Source organism: Hoplias malabaricus, chromosome 7 (assembly GCF_029633855.1).
Source record: "Hoplias malabaricus isolate fHopMal1 chromosome 7, fHopMal1.hap1, whole genome shotgun sequence".
NCBI lineage: Eukaryota > Metazoa > Chordata > Actinopteri > Characiformes > Erythrinidae > Hoplias > Hoplias malabaricus.
Window position 1 is genome coordinate 7,203,215 of NC_089806.1, and position 14,325 is coordinate 7,217,539.

A 14,325-nucleotide genomic window follows, 5' to 3' on the forward strand; every position below is an offset into this window, starting at 1 on the left:
ACAATAATGATGATAATGTTATGGCTGATAACATATATTATAGTGTGAGTGTGTGTGAGAGTGTGAGAGTGTGTGAGTGTGAGAGTGAGTGAGTGAGTGTGTGTGAGTGTGTGTGTGAACACTAGGGCATCAGCTAATGTCAGTTTCACAGCAGGCGGTTTGGGAAAGTGAGTGGTGTTTTCTGAAGGGAGAAGCGGGTGGGGGCCCTGCCCTGACGGTCAGAGCAGAAGTGTGTGGTGTTGTGTTACAGGATGGTGCTGCAGAGTTGGTCTGGAGCCCGGTCAAAACAAAGCAAGACAAATGAGAAAACAAAGACCCAGAATCTATTGAACACAACATGTCTGATCCGTTACCTCTCCGTTAGGTCGTAAGGAGCCTCCCAGGCCTAGTCACAGCTTAGTAACTTCGGAGGCAAAAGAACCTTTATTACAGCTTCATTTAGGTGTGTTAGTGTGTGTTGTGCTGGTGTAGAGTGGATCAGACACAGCAGTGCTGCTGGAGTTTTTAAACCCCTCAGTGTCTGGACTGAGAACAGTCCACCGACCAAAAACATCCAGCCGACAGCGTCCTGTGTCACTGATGAAGGACTAGAGGACGACCGACACACACAGATGACTATTACTTTAGAGTTTGGATATGATAATCAATCAATCATTCACTCATTCATTCATTCATTCATTCATTCATCTTCTCTAACTGCTTCATCCTGATTAGGTTTGGGAACAAGGGAGGAATGAACACACCCCAGACAGGGTGCCAGTCCACCACACTATAATAATCATGATGTGTATGTTAAATGAAAATGAGTTGATTAGATCTATTTAAAGTAACACTAAGTCATATTTGTACCTTCAAATTACAGCTTTAAAATCACTGTGATTCGTCGCTGACCTGTAACAGGGTGAAAAGAGCCTCTGTGGTGGTTAATCCAAGCTCAGCGCGGCAGAAATTGCACTATGTATCTTTTGGAGGAGGGTAGGAAACCACCCCCAACTCCTTTTGATTTCAGGACAGTGCTGTAAAAGTGAATTACTCTCTGCAAATGTAGGAGGAGCCCATGAGCAGAGGTACCAAATCTTACGTAGTGTTCCTTTAAAGGCCTTGAAGGCTCTGCTTGTTTCCCCTGTAGGGGGCGCTCACTACTGTCTTCTGTAACACTGCTAGTGTGTAGGTTATTGATCATTGTGTGATTTCAGAAGTCTTTACCCAGTGGCGAATTACTGTTAACACTGAATCATTGTGTGTGACTCAGACTCTCATCTGTTATCTTTGAAGAATGAAGAAATCTGAGCCCAAGCCTGTCCTCCACAGAAACAGTATCTTTTTGGTTTGCACAGCGTTCTTCATGAAACAACTAATATTTGTTTATGTGCTTAACAGATACAAAAAAACCTCAGAGACCCTGAGCACAGCCGGCCAGAAAACGTCCGCAGCCTTCAGCAACATCGGAACCACCATCAGCAGGAAGTTTGGAGATATGAGGTACGGCATTGATTATATCCACCACTTACATCAGATCATTAAAGCAGCAGTCAGTCTTTTTTTTTTTACTGTGTGCAAGGCTACTCCATGCGGCATTAGGTTGTAATGCAGGTCCCTCGCATATTGATGGCTGTGTTTGAAACTCTGCCACACCCAGGCCACTAGATGTCAGCGTATTGGCTGTTAAATAACAAGAATCCTCAAAAAAAATGACTTACTGCTCCTTTAATTTCAGGCTGAAGTCTGATTATGTCAGAACAGATAAAGATCACCCACTCCATTTGCTTCCTGACAGGCATGAACGGCACAACGTTTAATTATTGTCTTCACTGTGTGCACCCCAGTACATCTATGAATATCTACAATGCAGCTGCTAAACGTTGACGTCTACTGCTTTCTGTTCACTGTTAGCCTTGTTAGCGTGTCTGTTTGATGTAGTTATTTAACCTGCTGCATGCGTCCACCTCTCTCCGCTTCGTTAAAACAGAAATCACACGCTAGCCTCCAGAGCTTTCCCCCCATTAACCACTCAATCCCCACAGTGTGGTCTCGTGCGGAGGACAGCTCAGTGATGCCTGCTTTTTGAGAAGGGTTTAGCCCAGACAATCTGTTTGGAGAAGGCATGTTTCTGTTACATAAGCACACATTTAAGCAGCTTTCGCTGGGCACAGGACTGGGCAGCTCAGGGATAAGGGCAGCTTGTGTCCCGGCTGCAAGGAAGCATCACTTATACGACCACGCCGGTGCCATATTGCAGGGCGGAGTGTTGGAGGAGTTGCCAAAGGCGTTATAGGACCATTAGGAGTAGCCACTTTCTCCTCTGTAATAATTAGTCAAACCCTTCCATGTAACACGGATATAATCATGGCCAGTCTGTGCCATAGACGCGTCATGGTGGATATCAGAAATAACTCAACACCCCCAGCAAGGTCATTTGACCATAGCTAGTAATGGGTTAATTCATTTTTACAAGGTTTTTTCCCGAATCACTTTTTGTTCCTTAGATTTAAAAAGGCTGGCTTTGCTACTCTCTCTTTAGAGGGTACATATTTATCCCCCAATTTTGGGGTCTTAATGAAACGTATGTGACCTGCTTTGATCAAAATACCCCATATTTTCCACTTGCCTCCTGACAGCCACGAACAGAACATTGTTTAATCATTTTCTCAGTTCCTTCTGTTGAATTAACTGCGTTAAAAACACTTCAACATGAACACTCCAGCAGGATAATGCTGCACTTCTGTAGGCTTCAAAAGATGTCGTATGTTAATGTGTATATGGTTGTGACATCACAACCATAATCGATTAGAAATGGGCTGAATTTGCACCTCAGTGACTGGTGATTGTCTTTTATTTTAGCATTGATTACATCATACACATACAAACAGCTTTATTTGTTTCAATGACATGGGCCCTTTAAGTGTTGTTTGTGTTCGTGGCCCTCAGGGTGATGTTTGGCAGATGGTTGACACTCGCTGCCGTCTGCCGTCGCTCTGCCTGGTGCCTGCTCACACTTCTTACTCAGTGTTTCAATGCATTTTCAAAAAGTAATCAAGAAACAAAGAGAGGACACAAGGTAGAGAGTCCAGTGCCTTGGGCCCAGAGTTGGTTACATGTCTATAGTATTTTAAGGAGTGTACAGGGTTCCATTGATGATGATACTGTATCATTGTCTGCACTGAGGACTGTGTGTGTGTCCCTCTGTAATTCACTTCACACATGACCCCAGTCTGACCACGTCTTCACTGCAGAAACTAACAGTTGTGCTCACTTTCAATTCCATCTTTCTCCCCATTTCAGCATTTTTGAGCTACTGTACTCCAGGAGGTGTGTGTGTGTGTGTGTGTGTGTGTGTGTGTGTGTGTGCTGTGTCTCAGACTCTTCCTGTGCATGCGTGTGGTTCTCTTTTCCATTGCTGTAGTGTAAATGCATGCCACCTGAAGACTGTACAAAAGAGAAAAGTTAGAACTGCACATGGTGTGCTTTGAGTGTTATTATCACAATGCTGTGGATCATGTGGACAATAATGGACTGTGTATTACTGTTATCACAGAGGAAGGCTACACAGGTGCAGACATGACATTTAAAAGTGTGTTGTGAGAGAGGGATGGACAGTATGGCAAAATTATACTAATAACAATTATTTCCTAATAGTAATAAAAATTCTAACAGAAGCTATAAACACAGTGTTTTTATTAACATTTTACCCACTGTGTTTAATCCAGTTAAACAGGACTTATGCAAGGTTTGTGATGAAACATGTGGTCAGTTGAACAACTGAAGGGGAGTCTGCTATTGCACAGTATTCCACTGATTTTATACACGCCTAATTGAGTAAAGCGAAAAAGCCCTGGATAATGTTTTATTGGAAACTGGACACAACCAGCGTAATATGATATTCAGGTGTCTGTAAAGGTTAATAAATGGTGGACAGGTCTGTTACATTAGGATCTACAGACTGCAAGCAAATTATGGACCACACTCCTATAATCACTGGTCTCAAAGAAAACAAATGTGTTTCAGTACATGGCCTTTATAAGCGTGCTAGTAGAAAGTCGTTTGTGTTTTGACAGATTTAATGACATCGTATTCCTGATAAAGCAGGTAGTGTTCTCCCTGTGTCTGCGTGGGTTTCCTCCGGGTGACTGTCTGTGAGGAGTGTGGTGTGTTCTCCCTGTGTCTGCGTGGGTTTCCTCCGGGTGACTGTGAGGAGTGTGGTGTGTTCTCCCTGTGTCTGCGTGGGTTTCCTCCGGGTGACTGTCTGTGATGAGTGTGGTGTGTTCTCTCTGTGTCTGCGTGGGTTTCCTCCGGGTGACTGTCTGTGATAAGTGTGGTGTGTTCTCCCTGTGTCTGTGTGGGTTTCCTCCGGGTGACTGTCTGTGAGGAGTGTGGTGTGTTCTCCCTGTGTCTGCGTGGGTTTCCTCCGGGTGACTGTCTGTGAGGAGTGTGGTGTGTTCTCCCTGTGTCTGTGTGGGTTTCCTCCAGGTGACTGTCTGTGAGGAGTGTGGTGTGTTCTCCCTGTGTCTGTGTGGGTTTCCTCCAGGTGACTGTCTGTGAGGAGTGTGGTGTGTTCTCCCTGTGTCTGCGTGGGTTTCCTCCGGGTGACTGTCTGTGAGGAGTGTGGTGTGTTCTCCCTGTGTCTGCGTGGGTTTCCTCCGGGTGACTGTCTGTGAGGAGTGTGGTGTGTTCTCTCTGTGTCTGCGTGGGTTTCCTCCGGGTGACTGTCTGTGAGGAGTGTGGTGTGTTCTCTCTGTGTCTGCGTGGGTTTCCTCCGGGTGACTGTCTGTGAGGAGTGTGGTGTGTTCTCTCTGTGTCTGCGTGGGTTTCCTCCGGGTGCTCCGGTTTCCTCCCACAGTCCAAAAACACACGTTGGTAGGTGGATTGGTGACTCAAAAGTGTCTGTAGGTGTGAGTGTGTGAGTGAATGTGTGAGTGTGTGTCACCCTGTGAAGAACTGGCACTCCCTCCAGGGAGTGTTCCAGCCAAGTTGGAAAGTTAGTAAAGGTAAAATGCAGTTTAAAATGAATTATTAAAAACATTACTATCTGAAACAAAGCTTCTCAACCAATCATATTGTTTACAGGGGTTTATCCTTGATATGCTCAGAAATCATATTATGAGATAACAGGAAATAATTAATTAAGATTTATTATTAATATTGCCATATTGTCCATCTGTAGTGTGAGCATCCCTTATGTATCTCTGAGGACTTCGATTCCCATGATGCAACAGTTCAGACAAGAGTAGTACAGTTGTATCATTAACCACAATGATTTGGGTGTGTATATTTATATATACTGTATATGTGTAGTGTAAATCACATCAGTCATAAATGCGAGAGAGTAAAATAACTTCAGTGAGGAGTGTTGTCTTTACGATACACCTCTGGAACTCACTGCATGTTATTTCACGTGCGGACCACACTGAAACATAACCATACTTATGTTAAATATTATTATACAGCTCATATCCCATTACTAACTGCAGTAATGCACACTTTATACAATTAGACACTGATACAGCTGTTTATAAAAGGTGAACTACTCTTGATAATCGTGTGATGAAAATCTTTTCCGTTTCTTTCTCTGTGGCCATCATCAGTATGACAGACAGCTTCTGTATAGCCTAGTAACCTGCTACTTTATCACTACCTTATCGCTATTAATGCCTGATTTGTTTGTGTGTGTGTGTGTGTGTGTGTGAGGATATGACCTAACACTTTATAATAGCAGGCCCCCTACAAATATCAAACTAATCATTACTCAGTTCTGTGTAAACTATAATGTAATAAACGAGATTTACACAATAATGTGATTGTAGTTACCATGGGCTACCATTTCAATAATTAACCGTTCACTTGGTGATATACAAATGTATGACATAAATGGAATATTAAAAATGCTTTTACACCAATGTGTAAGTAACTGTTAAGATTCTTGAACACACCGTTAAATATTTATTCCACTGTTGATTATTAGGACCTGCTGCTGTAAAGTGCTTCCCCACACAATGTAGCAGTAAATGTGTCTAAATATTTTCTTTCTTCTTTTGTTGCACATCAAAAGGTCAAATTCAATAGGGTAAGATACAGTGTGTGTGTGTGTGTGTGTGTGTACTGGAGCATTTTTTAGTGTTGAGATTGTTTTCTGAAACAGTATTAAACCTGAACATCACACACACACGTTCCACGCAGGACGTTAGTTATTAGTTGAATGACATTAGCCGAAGAGACCACTAAAGACTAATCTATTACTCTCTAAACTCGCCAATCCTATAACAGCTAATTACTAACGCATGTGATGCGCACTGCCATTGGAGATAAACACACTAATGTTCAAAGGTTGCAGCCAATGTTTGTATTAATAAGAGACCAGTTTTGTTGCAGATTTGTGTCTAAAATTATTCTTGGATGATGCTAATATTTTATAGGGGTTCAGACCGTTTGAATAAGCTTCACAATTTGAAGAAATCACCGTATAGAGCCACGGAGAATCCTGCACAGCACTGATAAAGGACTTAGAGTGATATTTATATCCATAATCATATGAAATTGTTAGTTTATATAGATTTGTTTTACTCATTTTCTTCCCAATTTTAAATTCATTGTCAGTTCCACCTGCTACATAAGACTTAAAGGCTAAGCACCACTTAATGGACCTCCATGAATATTCCACATTATTGTAGTTACTGACAGATATAAGTATGAATTAAAATGAAAATAGCAGCTTAATGTGCTTTAAAACTGACAATTTTATTAAATTGACGGAAAAACTCGAGCTCGCTACGGAAATTCTTGAACGCGACCGTGACGTCACTGGTGGACAACAGCCGAACAACGTCGCGGTAAAACACCGTTATGACCGACTGTTATGACAGTATCTAGCTAAATAACCAACATTATTCATGACAATAGCCTAGCAATAAGCTAAACTCAAATGTAGAGGTACCGTTATTCTTGTAAATGTGATCGAAGTCGAACTCGAATTCATCCGACACTATAAACCTCCGTAATGCAGCTACGTAGCCGAGTATAATCTGAGCACCGAGTTTAGCGAGTCAAGCTAACGTTAACTAACACCAACTAAAACAGGCGAAGTGAGTGTCCTTACCCTGTTTACCTCCATGTTACAGAGGCTCTTGAACACCTTTCGTTGGTGTCCTTACATGCCCATATTGTTGGAAAAGCGCCAGTGAAATGAGCTACAGATAACGGAGTGAGCGGATGGTCCTTTCCAAAGTGCCCGTTTAAAGTGGACAAATTTAGTCCATTTTCTGGATATTTTGGGATCTTTGGGCCATTTGTTCACAGATGTCCCACTGTACATTGAATGATTGCAGCCAAAAACAACACACCTTTTCGTCATTTTGCATTAAATTAAGTGCAGCTTCTAGAGTTGTTGTCCACCATCTACATCACAGGCAAGACGCCTATTAGAGTTTCTGAACACCGTTGGTTAGAAATAACATGTTTTCTGACGATCAATAAACACAAGTTAGGAACTCAAACTCCACTGTATTTATTTGTTTGACACTTTCATAGAGCTGGGGCTTAGCCTTTAACAGTCTCACAAAGCCATCAAGCTGGGTGTGTATAGGCTGGCATCAACACGCTTGGAGGAGATCACTAAATACTAATTGTGACGACTGAGCTAACAGATGCCCGTGTATTTTTCCCATGTTGTAACTTCTCGTTCTCAAAGTACTGTACACACCCAGTTCATGGCCTTTCAGTTACTACTTCATACGGATTCTACTGGGTATGAATTCCTATATGACATGTGCCTCTAGAGATATGAACTCAAGTGTATATAACGTTATGTAACATGATATTTCTGTCATACAAAGGTATTTAGCCTAAATATATCCAAATCTGTCTCTTTCCCCCCATAGTTCACAACCAAGGTAATGCTAGGATTGCTAAACAGCTTTGGTTTGTTCTCGTCTGGTTTGCTAGTTGTGTACATTAATGCCAGTAGAGTTCTTGTGGTGGAAAGAGAAAGTAGGAACTGATCTTTACAGCGCTCCAAATAGATTTAGCTAGCATTAGCATGTCGTGCAGCAGGTAGTGTTCTATAGACACGGAATGATTATGTAGTAAATGTGTTGAAAATGTCTTATATCCCATACAGTGTTCTCCACAGTTATGGACCCCTTGACTAATTTGGCAGTTAGATTGTGCCCATAAGGACAGAACTGACCTGTCTCTGCTCTGACCAGAGATTTCAGTTGGATAAGCTTTACAAACTCCTTTTAGCTCATCTGTCGCTGCACAGAGTCGGTGGACTGTTCTCAGTCCAGACACTGAGGGGTTTAAAAACTCCAGCAGCACTGCTGTGTCTGATCCACTCTACACCAGCACAACACACACTAACACACCACCACCACATCACACCTGCTTTATGGGGGTCCTGAGCACTGAAGAACAGGGGGGAAAGGGGCAAACAAAGTATGCAGAGCAACCGGTGGACTACAGTCTTTAATTTTAGAACTACAAAGTGCTCCTGTGGAGCTGAGAGAACGGACAGTGAGGTCAGTCGAATGTTATGGCTGACTGTTATGGTATATAGCTAATCCTTAAGCAACAGTGTTCATCAATATTCATACGATTTGCTCATTTACCAAGGGGTTGCCAGGTATTGTGGAGGGCGTATGGAGTATAAGTGACCAATGTATACTGAAATAGCCAGGTTTAAATGACAGTATCCTGTGCTTTGCTGTGGTGTGCTTGCTAAACCTTTATTATATGTGCCATGTCTTGTGTTTGTTTATGCTAATGTCTCTCTCTCCTGCCTGGTCATGCTTTCTGGGGACAGCTACTCTGTACGCCACTCTATGAGCATGCCCACCATGAGGTAAATGTGCCTGAGCGTGTGTTTCATTTACTGGATGATGAAATTCAATAGCACAATAATCTCGGAATGATTTAGCGCTGGTGCTACATGCTAAAAATGTTTGTTGCTTGTTTTGTTTGAAATAAATATTAATATTATTATAATGTTAGATGTTATATGTTTAAACTGTTCTACAAAGTCATTGAGTTGAAACCCATAGGTTGTAGCTAACTGCCAGGTCCTGGATATGGTACGCATTCATTCATTCATTATCTGTAACGCTTATCCAATTCAGGGCCACGGTGGGTCCAGAGCCTACCTGGAATCATTGGGCGCAAGGCGGGAATACACCCTGGAGGGGGCACCAGTCCTTCACAGGGCAACACAGACACACACACACACATTCACTCACACCTACGGACACTTTTGAGTCGCCAATCCACCTACCAACATGTGTTTTGGACTGTGGGAGGAAACCGGAGCACCCGGAGGAAACCCACGCAGACACAGGGAGAACACACCACACTCCTCACAGACAGTCACCCGGAGGAAACCCACGCAGACACAGGGAGAACACACCACACTCCTCACAGACAGTCACCCGGAGGAAACCCACGCAGACACAGAGAGAACACACCACACTCCTCACAGACAGTCACCCGGAGCAGGAAACGAACCCACAACCTACAGGTCCCTGGAGCTGTGTGACTGCAACACCTACCTGCTGCACCATCGTGCCGCCCTTACGCATATATAATGATGATTTTAATTGATTCATTGAACCGTGTGTGTTTAATTTAAAATGTGTGTGGTTTTAAAAATCATTTTAAAACCATCATCATTATATAACGTATTTCAAAACATGTCCAGGAGGTGGCAGCAGACAGGTTGAAGACAAGCCCTTTATTCTAGAAATCGCGATTGTGGCCCTGCTGTTCATATACAGCGCTTATTAATCACATAGACATTAAAGACGTGTCTTATTAGCACAACATATTGAACAATTCTTAAATACTTTTTTAATAATAAATATCTCTGAAGCTCAAAAGCAATAGCGAAGAATGTCAACAGCAAATTGCCCCACTATCTATAAGCTCCAATCAGCCACAAGATTAAAACCACCGACCGGTGAAAAGAATAACATTGATTTACCTGGTTACCGTGGCGAGTCAAGGGCCCCTAAGGCTCACTGAGGAGTGAGGGCTAGCCTGACACTGGCTTTACAGCTGGCTGCGAGTAGGTCTATGTGCCCACGTTGACCCCTTCGCTCTCTTGTGCGTTTGGGTGTGCCTACTTTTGGCAGGTACTAACCGACGCACTCTGGGAACACCCCACAAAACGTTATGACCGTCACAGTTTGGCTCAGAACCCTACACTCACTCCTCATCTTTAAGAACTGTCTGATAATTCCCACCCCTTTCAACAGGGGGCGCCGAACCAGTCAGTGGTTTGTACCTTGTGGCTGATGCGTGAATGCAGTCTATATCGCTGCATACGTGTAAGACAGAAGATGAACAGACGCAGGACTGTCACAGTTTCATATTAATGGTGTTTCCACTTCTTTGTTCTTACAGGAACTCACCTAGTTTTAAATCCTTTGAGGAGAAAGTTGAAAGCACCGTATCCAACATCAAGGTAGGTCTAACCGGACCCAGGGTGTGGACCGTTACTCCGGGTTAATATTGACCAAGCGTTCCAGACAAACCTGAAGTGTCGGTGCTGTCAGCAGCTCAGGCGTCTCCTTTAGGCCCTCAGCTGTTAATCATTTATCTCCTCTGTCATTCCGGCAGCCTTCCAGCAGACACGGATCCTGACTGACTGAATAAAGGCTGGAGCCAGGAGCGCTGCCAGAAAGCTGTCTGATCTGAGACAGATCCACCTGGACCTTAGATAACCTACAGACACAGCTACATTTAGAGCAGACTTACCCTACTGCCTAGGCCCTGTCTCAGTCCTCCAGCCCTGAGGTCCGTTTTTGAAGAGTGTATTTTTGTGACGTGGTAGAGGTGTAAACAACAGGGATGGCACTGAATGCTAGGATGCTATGATCGTTTCTCCCCGAGCTACGGCTGGACCCTCTGCACACTCAACACACTTGGAGGAGAACACTAGTCCCCAAATCTGTTATGTTAATTAGCGCTGGCTATCACTACTCAGCACACAGAGTCTACTTAAGTAAGATTGTGTGTGTGTCTGCTGTATTTCTGAACATGGTCCTTCTTCATGTTTTCACAGTCTAAGGTTGGAGGGAGTGGCAGTGGGGGAAGTTTTGAGGACGTTCTCTCCTCAGCGGCTCAGGCCAGCGCTCAGGAGACGCCCCCTACAAACCCCACACAAAGCACCGAGAGCACGTGCTAATGAAGAAAGGCTGGAAGTTTGAGGATGGAACTATGCTGCCCCTCTGTGGCCAGGAGGGCTGCATTACATCCTCAGAAACCAGTTCCTGAAGCCCACAAAGTCAATCAGCCGTCACCAAACATCTGACCTACTTCTGTAACCAAAACCTACCAGATGTTGTGAGGCCTGAGAACGGCCTCTGTCCAAATGTGTCATTGCTTTCATGTTTCTGTACTGAAAAAGAGACCCAGTGTGTTCAGGAACTGAAGGTACCGCCGTGCGCAGAAGTTTTGGACCCCTGGACAAACTATATATTATGTGAGTATGGTTCTCCTTGTGCCTGAGTGGGTTTCCTCCAGGTGCTCCAGTTTACCCGGGCAGTCCAGAGGTAGACTGGCTGTGGGAAACTGCCCTCAGGTGTGAGTGACCGGGTGAGTTTGAACTTGGCCACGTGTGCTTGACTGGGTGTGTGTTTGTGTGAGGGAATGATTGAGTGAGTGTGTTACAGGAAGTGAATGAATGAATGAATTATATTTGACCAGGGCCGATCAAACCTTTGCGCACAGCTGTATAATGAGCTACCTTCCGGATGGCAGTTTTTCAATCGTTAATACGTTACAGAAAAATAATTTAAAAAAATATAAACATTCTACTAACTATAAACAAGGTATTGGGCCAAATTCAAAATAACAGTGGAATACGTAAACTGATGTTACACATCTGGAATGAACTGTTAGTCTGAGCATGGGCCAAGGTCAAACCTAATTATAAAAACATTCGTCTGTGTGTTTGGGGATGAGTTGACCGTTACCGTTTCTCTACAGTGCACAAATGAGTGTGGTCCAGACCTGCAGGGGCAACCGTGATGTCATTAGCTCAGTCTCGGTTTATTACCCAGTGTCTTAAAATACTGATCACATTGTCCAAGCAAGCACACGTGTCTGAGTTCTAGGGCTAAACAGTTGTTGCCATCGTGGGGGCTTTATATTAAATCAAAATATTAAATTGTAAATACAAAACTAAGATATTTCAGGCCACATATTTACAATTTAGAACGACATTTTTAAATACGTAGACCACAGCATTTCTTCTTATAGTTTCTCTTTTTCTTACATCACTTGAAAATAATGTTATTTGAGTCTTAAAGTGACGTTCACGACTGTAATCGGAAAACACTTTTTATAAAATTAGGATGTTTCCTCAACTTCTGCTGCTGTCGTGTGTGTGTTGGAAACTGGTCCAATGCTAGTGTTTACGAAGCCTAGGTTCGTGTTCTCTCTCTCTCTGAAACGGCCTATACTTCAAAACGTTGAAAATCATAAAAAGAGATGAGGATATTGCTCCATTCCTGCTCCACAGGTGCAGGAATTTTTTTTGCCGTTTCAAATTTATTTAGGTAGGAACACACTCTACATTCGGCACAGCGTTAACTGCATGAAAGTAAACACAGAAAGAAAGTGCTACAAAACTAAACAGCTCGAGTTACAAATGAGTTTGTGATTCAAACAATGAATAAAAACTGTTCCACCTTCCAACGGTTCCAAAACACATAGAGCTTCCAAATTGTAGGAGAACTGTAGGTCCCCACTATCGTAGACATTGCCTTTAACACAGCCAAGAAGCCAACGATTTATCCACAGCCATCATGAATGTCTCTACTTAAATATCAAGCTGAAATTAATACCGCTCTGTCACGGTTATTTAATAAAAGTGTATTGACTTTTCCTTCCTGTAAAAGAGATTCTGGCATGACATTACCTCGGGGAGAACCTGTGAGCTTTGACATCCACTTTTCACCATACAATCAAGTCTCAAAGAATAAAGTCATGTCCGGCACATTACGCCCCGTCAAACGCCCTGTATCACTCTGAGACACACTAAGGTACAGTGTGGTCTGATGTCTGTTTCCTATTGATTTTAAAAGAGAGTTACTGGGTTTACCTTAAACCATGTGCAAAATCAAACAGCAGCTTCTGAAAACACAGCAAACACAGTCTAAGCACACGGCAGTATGACTCTGGTTCAATCTCTACACTAGCACTTAACATTAGCTAGGCTAATGGCAGTGCAGTTGCCCTTCTCATAAAGAAAATGTATGCAAGCGATCTCCACTTACTGAACATAGCAACAGCAGGGGATTTAAACTGTGATGTTTTTGTTCAATAGTCAACCATTGTTTATTCAGTAATAAATTATGGCTAACCTTGAGCTATTGGGCTATTTTGTTTGTTTGTTTTCATATATCTTCACTTGTATATTGTTGTTAAACTGTTACAAAGACACCAAACATTTGGGAAAAAAAACGGTTTTGTAACTTAACCACGTCCCTCTTGTATAACCTGGATCTGTTTCTGTACAACTTTAAATAATAAAAGACTTCTGTAAAGTCAACACGTTTTGACTGATTAATACTCAAATGAATAATGTCAAAGGTCACTTGACCACTGTGTTGCCCACGCAGACACAGGGAGAACACAACACACTCCTCACAGACAGTCACCCGGAGGAAACCCACGCAGACACAGAGAGAACACACCACACTCCTCACAGACAGTCACCCGGAGGAAACCCACGCAGACACAGGGAGAACACAACACACTCCTCACAGACAGTCACCCGGAGGAAACCCACGCAGACACAGGGAGAACACAACACACTCCTCACAGACAGTCACCCGGAGGAAACCCACGCAGACACAGGGAGAACACAACACACTCCTCACAGACAGTCACCCGGAGGAAACCCACGCAGACACAGGGAGAACACAACACACTCCTCACAGAGTGTCACCCGGAGTAAACCCACGCAGACACAGGGAGAACACAACACACTCCTCACAGTCACCCGGAGGAAACCCACGCACACACAGAGAGAACACACCATACTCCCCACAGACAGTGTAACAATTAAAGTGACTCATCATAAGGCTACAGAGCCTTACATAAGAAATTAACATCTATTAAACATCAGTCATCAAAACACTGTCAAGGGTGAAACAGACTAAAGCTGATTTTCACTGCCTCTGTAGATGTTAATGTAGAGGTGTGTGTGTGTTGGTTTGGATGTATGGTTCATGTAGATGTCATGTAACCCCAGCGCTACATGCTAATGACCCTGCAAACTTCAAAATCTTCAGCAGAGCCAAGTTCTTCACTAATATGGCCTCCGATTATAGA

At 43.2% G+C, this 14,325-nt stretch overlaps 1 protein-coding gene across 2 annotated transcripts in view; it reads left to right on the forward strand.

Moving 5' to 3' along the window:
* Nucleotides 1–13,518, forward strand: part of tpd52l1 (tpd52 like 1) — a 33,872-nt gene extending 20,354 nt beyond the window's left edge. The window contains exons 4-7 of one of the 2 annotated variants that reach the window (XM_066676427.1): nt 1,381–1,482; nt 8,795–8,833; nt 10,387–10,447; nt 11,048–13,518. In XM_066676427.1, the coding sequence (XP_066532524.1) occupies nt 1,381–1,482; nt 8,795–8,833; nt 10,387–10,447; nt 11,048–11,170 (325 nt within the window). In that variant the 3' untranslated portion in view covers nt 11,171–13,518. The remainder of the gene's footprint in view (nt 1–1,380; nt 1,483–8,794; nt 8,834–10,386; nt 10,448–11,047) is intronic. The other variant, XM_066676428.1, reaches the window with a different exon arrangement.
* Nucleotides 13,519–14,325: the final 807 nt, after the last annotated feature.